Source organism: Rutidosis leptorrhynchoides, chromosome 3, assembly GCF_046630445.1.
Source record: "Rutidosis leptorrhynchoides isolate AG116_Rl617_1_P2 chromosome 3, CSIRO_AGI_Rlap_v1, whole genome shotgun sequence".
NCBI lineage: Eukaryota > Viridiplantae > Streptophyta > Magnoliopsida > Asterales > Asteraceae > Rutidosis > Rutidosis leptorrhynchoides.
Genome location: NC_092335.1, coordinates 576,377,315 through 576,385,730, shown reverse-complemented (window position 1 = coordinate 576,385,730; position 8,416 = coordinate 576,377,315). Strand labels below are relative to the sequence as shown.

At 28.4% G+C, this 8,416-nt stretch overlaps 1 protein-coding gene across 1 annotated transcript; it reads left to right on the top strand.

The window, feature by feature from the left end:
* Positions 1 to 3,443: 3,443 nt before the first annotated feature.
* Positions 3,444 to 8,203, top strand: LOC139898682 (1-acyl-sn-glycerol-3-phosphate acyltransferase 2-like). The gene is made up of 11 exons (XM_071881438.1): positions 3,444 to 3,614; positions 3,853 to 3,975; positions 4,916 to 4,955; positions 5,044 to 5,117; positions 5,289 to 5,348; positions 5,688 to 5,765; positions 6,128 to 6,286; positions 6,481 to 6,606; positions 6,872 to 6,964; positions 7,425 to 7,511; positions 7,961 to 8,203. Exons 1-11 carry the CDS (start codon positions 3,534 to 3,536, stop codon positions 8,201 to 8,203), a joined length of 1,164 nt encoding a protein of 387 aa, XP_071737539.1. The 5' UTR covers positions 3,444 to 3,533.
* Positions 8,204 to 8,416: the final 213 nt, after the last annotated feature.

Here is an 8,416-nt window from a genome sequence, read left to right as displayed (position 1 = left end):
GGTTATGTGTATGGTTCGGGAGTATTGCTCGTAAGTCAAACTAGTGTTTATCATCTCCGATGCGTCTACGTACTTTTCCTGCAATATTGAATCTCAATATTGATACGTGAGTACTCATAATTTAATTTTTATATATTAATAGTGTATCCCTGACTAGTGCTCGAGAATATAGGATTATGCATGCTTGTACTTTTGATATTGCCATTAGATAGGATATGTTGAATCATGAATTAGTTACGTATGCGGTTGAGATGAGGTATAAGATATGCATGTCGTTGGAAAGCTAGCGAAAAATTAAGAACTTTTCATTTAGATATCGAATGGTTTCGATGAACGGATTTGAAGTTATAGTCAATTGAATTTTTGTATTATTATTAAAAATGATTATTATTATCGTCGTTCTAGTTTTATATTATTATTACTATTATCATTATCAATAAAATGAATTATCATTAAAAATTGTTATTTTTATTATAATTACTACCGTTATTATCGTTAAAGTTATAATTAGTATTATTATTATTATTATTATTATTATCTAATTATTATTATTATTATTATTATTATTATTATTATTATTATTATTATTATTATTATTATTATTATTATTATTATTATTATTATCATTATTAATATATATATATATATATATCATTATTTAAAAATGGTTATTGTTATTGTTATTCTTATTATTATTATTAATTATTATCATTAAAATAGTTATTAGTATTATCGTTAATAATATCATAGTAATTATCATTATTAGTATTATTGTAATTAAAACTAATATTAGTAACACCTAATTATTTTGATTACTATTATTATCTTTATTATGAACACGATATAAAAGACGATTAAAAGCTATTAAACGAAACGATTAGGAAATAATGAGTATGAGTATCATGATGAAATTAAAATATTATAAGATATTGATTTAGATAAAATTATCGTTCTTATTATTTTTATCATTACTATTATTATTAAAAGTATCGCTAGTATTAAAAACTATCATTTTAATAAAAATTATCATTTTAATAGAAATGTCATTGTTATTATAAAATATCATTATTATTATCATTTTAAATAGAATTATTATTTTAAAGTTAATATTAAAAGTATCGTAAATATTAAAGTTATCATAATTAGAATTATCATTTTATCATAATGTCATTTTTAGTAATTATAAATATTGATATTTTTATTAATAGAATAATAATAAATATTATTACAAAATAATATAACTTTTACTTACTATTATTATAGATATTATTTTATCAAATAAATATGTGATACAAACATATTTTACTACGTGTAATAAAATTACTTTAATAATACCTATCATATTATCTTTATGATATTAAATGAACTCTATAAATTTTATTAATTAATATATATAAAAGTATATTTTATTATATAAATTTTAATATAAAATTTTATTTATTAATAAATGAATTATATTATTTACTCTAATAAATCTTTTAAAAATATTTAAAAATATAAAACGACGATATTTAAACTATATGTTAATCATGTATAGATTTTGGAAATTATTTTGAGTCAAATTGACTTTTGTTGACCTTTACATATTATTTTCGAGCCTTAGGATTGTGATACACTATGACTTGACCTAGTTTGTTAGACAAATATTGACCAACACATAAATATATATAATTAATTTAGGTTCGTGAATCCGAGGCCAACCTTGCACTTGTTCAATGACGTTATATGTATTTTTACTACGAAATACAGTATAGTGAGTTTAATTTGCCTTTTTACCCTTTATATTTTTGGGCTGAGAATACATGCGCAATTTTTATAAATGTTTTACGAAATAGACACAAGTAATTGAAACTACATTATATGGGTGAATGATCGAAGCCGAATATGCCCATTTTGCTTGGTAACCTAAGAATTAGTAAACCGATCTACTAATTGACGCGAATCCTAAAGATAGATCTATTGGGCCTAACGAACCCCATCCAAAGTACCGGATGCTTTAGTACTTCGAATTCGTTTTTATCATGTCCGAAGGATTTCCCGGAATGATAGGGGATATTCTTATATGCATCTTGTTAATGTCGGTTACCAGGTGTTCACCATATGAATGATTTTTGTCTCTATGCATGGGACGTATATTTATGACAACTGGAAATGAAATTCTTGTGGTCTATTAAAATAATGGAAATGAATGATTATGATAAACTAATGAACTCACCAACCTTTTGGTTGACACTTTAAAGCATGTTTATTCTCAGGTGTTAAAGAAATCTTTCGCTGTGCATTTGCTCATTTTAGAGATATTACTTGGAGTCATTCATGGCATATTTTGAAAGACGTTGCATTCGAGTCGTTGAAATTCATCAAGATTATTATTAAGTCAATTATAGTTGGATGTATTATGAAATGGTATGCATGTCGTCAACTTTCGTTGTAAAGAAAGTTTGTCTTTTAGAAACGAATGCAATGTATGTAAAATGTATCATATAGAGGTCAAATACCTCGCGATGAAATCAACTATTGTGAATTATTTATAATGTATATGAACGGGTCCTTTCACCTACCTCTGTAAAAAACTAACGTCGAGTTAACAGGAGTCAGGCTCCGTCAAAAAAGACCAGCTACACTGACGCTCCAAATCTAACGCTGGGTTATAAGGAGTCTTAGGGCTATCATTAAATAAATCCTTATTATTATTATTATTATTATTATTATTATTATTATTATTATTATTATTATTATTATTATTATTATTATTATTATTATTATTATTATTATTATTATTATTATTATAAATTATAATCATACACTAAATAATTATAATGAAGGTTACAAAATTTGCTATTCGGTGATTAATCAGTAAGGAATTTAGAAGGAGTATTGGCAATTCGGGGATTAATTGAAGATTGGTCGGATACTCGGATTGTATTTTATACTTTAATTATTAAATTTCAAAAATTATATGATTAAATATAGGGAAAAAAACATAAACATAAACTTGAACATAATTTTCTAAATTATTTCTATTCAAAACTCTAAAATTTTAGCTTAAAATCATGTTAAAATGTTGACCACTTTTGACTTTGATTATCAAATTCGATTTTGAACTATCGATCAACATTGACTGATTAATTAAACTGATTTTGGAAAATCGGAACAAACTGCTCTTAAAAATGAATAATCGAGAATTAATCGGTATTTTTTTTTATAATTATAATTTAATTATATTAAATTAAATAATAATAATAATAATAATAATAATAATAATGATGATGATGATGATGATGATGATGATGATGATGATGATGATGATGATGATGATGATGATGTCACGGTGAGCATGCAATGAGTGTGTTTAAATATGTGAAATCTGATCACAAGTGTGTATGTGTGTTTAACGTTTATTCGAATTCAAGCTTATTTCCCTCATCCTCATCACCATTCTCTCCGTCCCTCGCATAAAAATCTCCGAAATTATATAAACTTTTTAATCACATACATCGCACACCACTTTCTCTTACGGTGCACCTTCATCAATGGCGATTCCAGCTGCAGCTGTTATCGTCCCTCTCGGTCTTCTTTTCTTCGTCTCCGGTCTAATCGTCAATCTCATTCAGGTCTCTTACATATATCATCATTCTCTACTCAATCATATCTATACATCTCTACATATATCCGCACCTATCGTTTCAGAATTATAAAATGCAGAACTGTACTATGTTACTTCGATCGTGATAACGTTTGATTACTGATAATTGTATGTTATGTGAGGTGAATTAGTATGTAATGTTGAAGAATTATGTAATTATTAATTATTAATTTAAAATTGTTGTTATGTTGTGTGTGGATATACAGGCAATATTTTATGTGATAGTACGGCCGTTTTCGAAGAATGTATACAGAAGGATAAACAGAATAGTTGCAGAACTTTTATGGATTGAACTTGTTTGGATAGTTGATTGGTGGGCTGGAGTTAAGGTGATTTACTAGTAAGGTTTTATTTTTATTATTTATTATTTAATAATGGGGGATGATTCTCATACACACTTTTTTGATCCTCACACACTAATTGAGTATTATTAGAAGAGTAAAAGGTTAAAATAGGTGTGTTAGGATCAAAAAAGTGTGTGTGAGAATCATCCCCCTTTAATAATAACTTCATATATTACATATTTAAATTTGTGTTTGTGTTTGTTAATTTAGTAAAGTTGATGAACTTAGTGTTAATTAGGGCTTTATGATATATAATTTGTCATAATCATTTGTAATTCCATAATTTGATCTTCAACCAACTTTAGGTAGATAGGATTCATATTTACGATTAGTTATTATTGTGTATGATTCGATTTCGTGTGTGTATGGGAAATCGCTTGCTTGATTACATGAGCTAGAAGAATATTATCAATTATCTGGATGGATTCGTCTTTTGTATACATCCATTCATCATGCATTTTATGTTTTAATGGAAAATCGGTTGCCTACTATTTTAAAGAGTGTTTTCTGTTACTCGAGTGCAATATAATTGCCAATAAAGATGATGAATCTTGCATATGCACAATTTACTCATATGAACAATTAGTGTAATCATATTTTTCAAGGAATGTAAAGATTGTTGCATACCTAATCTGTTCATTTAGAACCAGCCAAAGGTCTCCCTTTTATTTATTTTTTGTAAGTGGCATTTGATTTTAATGGTCAGTGTTATCAATTTGATGGTATTCATTTGATTACTCATGTAATCAGGTTTATTACTTTATTGCAAAAGAATAAAATTATAAAATAAAATCCATGGTTGTTAATAACTTTAATCTTCTTGGTTTTCCCTTATTTGTTCATCTTTCAATAATTCCCATTTTATCTGCTCTTTCTTTTAATATGTTTTGCATTAGTTTTCTAATTCTAATATGAGATGCTGCAGGTAAAATTGTACACAGACTCGGAGACATTAGAACATATGGGTAAGACAGACATACTAATAATTGTCTGTGTTCTTTGGTAATCAAATCATATGTATCTTATATACATATTTGATTACTGATTATACAGGTAAGGAGCATGCTCTTCTTATAGCTAATCACAAAAGTGATATTGATTGGCTTATTGGATGGGTGTTTGCAGAGGTGATTATTTGATATATCCCGTTATTCATTATTTATGCCTTCTGTATGTCACTTCTGAAACATAATACGGCCTATGTGTATTTAGTAAATTAACTCATTGCATTTAGGATAGAACCTTTTTAATCAGATATTGCATTCATAACTAATCATACCTGGATAATAATGTGACAGCGAGCAGGATGCCTTGGCAGCGCATTAGCAATCATGAAAAAATCGTCAAAGTTTCTCCCTGTAAGTATTTGAAAATTATTATGTTACAATACAAGACATGTTGATAATCGGAAATTAATAGTTTAGAACTGATGTTACACACTTGGATTTTTAAAAAAATTGTGGTAATATACTTTCTCTATTGCTACTACAGAGCCCCCGTCCTAATATTGAATATAAAACTCATAGTTTGGATTTAATTTTTATTTACGATCTTTGTTATGGTCTTAAAATTTTTTTCATATTCCTAGACTTGTATTGACTTCTGTTATTTTATTTTATTCAGAAAGACTTCTGTTATTTTTTTTCATATTCTTATATTGCATAACTATAAAAGATTTTGTTATTTAATAAATGCAGGTCATAGGTTGGTCAATGTGGTTTTCAGAGTATCTTTTCCTTGAGAGAAATTTTGCGAAAGATGAAAGTACTATAAAGGTACTGTTCCATATTCCTCACCTCTTTTTCTTACAGTTTCTCTAGGGTAACAAAATTAATGGATTAGGTAGTAAATCAAACAGTGTCAGGTCAAGTGAGTAATATTTATGGCTCAAAACTTACACCTGAAACTCTTTCTCAAGAATATAAATTTGTAAATAAATTGATAATCCAGTTTTGGTATATGATTTGAGTGGTTTGCTACATCAGAATTACACATTGGATGATATTCAACCTTTCTGGAAATAGACATAACCTGAATAGACCATTCATAAGTAAACGGGTCAGAATTGCCACAACCTGCTCTTCTCTAACACATAATTCTAACTAAACGAGTCAAAATTGCCACTGTGTGTTTTCAGGTTGGTCTTCAACAGTTGAAGGAATATCCTCAACCGTTTTGGTTGGGTCTTTTTGTTGAAGGGACCCGTTTTACTCCAGCAAAGCTTTTAGCAGCTCAAGAATATGCATCATCACATGGGTTACCTGTTCCTCGAAATGTGCTCATTCCACGAACAAAGGTCAAACTTTGACTCTCTTTTATATTCTTTTCCTTGTTCCTGATCATAGTTGAAGATAAAAAAAAAAATGTAAATTAATATGTACACATTGTTGTGTTGAGTAAATTTGTTTATAGATTGGTAATCAATATATAAATTGTTACTCTATATATGTTTAGTTGATTTTTTTTTTTTTTTTTTTTTTTTAATTTCAGGGTTTTGTTACATCAGTAAGTCAGACACGATCATTTATTCCAGCCATTTACGATATGACGGTTGCTATTCCAAAAAATTCTCCTCCGCCAACAATGTTAAGGCTCTTTAAGGGGCAGTCTTCCGTGGTAAGCAGTTTTGACTTTCAAGTCCAGGGTCAACATTATAAAAGTCAACTGATTAAAGCCCATTATGTTCTCTAGTAATCATTGGTACTAAAATACATCAAGTTTAAAAGATTTAAATCTGATTTTAACATCTTTGATTCAATGATTTTTTAATCTATCAAGTTCTGTTTTCATCTATATCTTGGCTATTTCGTTACTCAACGACCAAAAGCATATAGAATTTAGGCAATTTATGATTAATAAAGAGGAGTTTGTTTTCTTGTAGGTTCATGTGAGAATGAAACGGCATTTGATGAAAGATTTGCCAGAGACAGATGAAGCTGTTGCTAAATGGTGCAAAGATTTATTTGTTGCCAAGGTGCAGACCTCCTTATTTGTAACTTTTTTTTTTTTTTTTTTGTCATTTTCATTCGGTCTGTTTGAAATACAGAAGAATAGATTCATATTAATGCCTTTAAAAAAAAAAAAAAAAAAAAAGATTCATATTAATATAGGGATAGAAGAAACTCTTCATTTTTTTTAAGCCAAACTCACACACTCTACACGAATTTATCTGTAATAATTACTTAAACAGTTTTTGAATTTTGCTTAAACAGTAAGAAATTCAAATTTGCTTAATCAGTCAGAAATACAAATTTCTAAGAGCTTTATATATGTCTGTTGAAATAAAACTGATAATGTATTCACAAGAGGCCCCCTGTGTTCACAAGAGGCCCCCTGTCATTCTCAGAAGACAACCAACTTCATCTGATTATTATTAAATCTAATTATAGAAGTACATGCGTTACATTAATCTTATAATTATTACTGTTTTCTAGGATGATTTATTGGACAAGCATAAAGAAGCAGATGTCTTTCCTGATTCCGAAGTCCATGACATCGGACGGCCCATTAAGTCACTAGTGGTAAGGAAATGCATAAAAAGTTGCAATTTCAGTTTAGTTACTTATCAATGGTTCAATTCAGCCATTCAGGCTATATGTTATATTATAAGTCCAAACTTAACATAACGGAATGGGTCAAATGGGTCTAATACAGTCAAAATTACAATTTTAACGTGTATAACTTCTAACTCATTTTACTAAACGGATAGATTTTAAAAAAATTCTATAATATCACTAATCATATATGACACACTAGCCATTCATAATAATATAAAAATCTTGGTGAAAAATGACGTGTCAGACTAAACCGTTTTGACTAGTGATACTAGTGGACAGTGTAAATTTTTTTGAGTGACAATTATCGACACCCGTAACTATGATTCTTAGATCCGCCACTGGGTCTGTTACTACTGTATTCCACTTATTCACCAATATGTTAATGGTTTACGCATGTTTGCATATATTAACAGGTAGTTACTTTATGGGCATGGTTGCTTATTTTTGGGACCTTCAAGTTCTTCCAATGGTCTAATCTTTTATCTTCATGGAAGGGTTTAACAATCACATCTGTTTGTCTATCTATTGTCACCGTTTTAATGCAAATCTTGATTCAGTTCTCCCAATCGGAACGTTCCACCCCTGCAAAGGTGGGGCCCTCCAGGACCAGCAATGGCGGGGAATCCTCTCATATTCTACTCGATAAACAGCAGTGAATACGGGTACAACAACATGTTCATGATAAAAGAATACATCAAAAAAATTACTGTTAAAGTATATTTATATGGAATACACTTCAAATCTTCATTTTATCTCAGCATTTGTGAAAGTTATCTTATATTTTCAAGTATCTTCTGTGATATGTTCAGTTTATTGTACCAAAGAAATGGAAAAAGTTAAAGAATCAGTTTTTCTTTCTTTCTTTCTTT

Coding starts and splice junctions, on each gene's coding strand:
- LOC139898682 (XM_071881438.1), top strand. CDS start 3,534: ATGGCGATTCCAGCTGCAGCTGTTATCGTCCCTCTCGGTCTTCTTTTC. Junction 5,349..5,687: donor AATCGTCAAAGTTTCTCCCT/GTAAGTATTTGA, acceptor TAATAAATGCAG/GTCATAGGTTGGTCAATGTG. Junction 5,766..6,127: donor AAGATGAAAGTACTATAAAG/GTACTGTTCCAT, acceptor GTGTGTTTTCAG/GTTGGTCTTCAACAGTTGAA.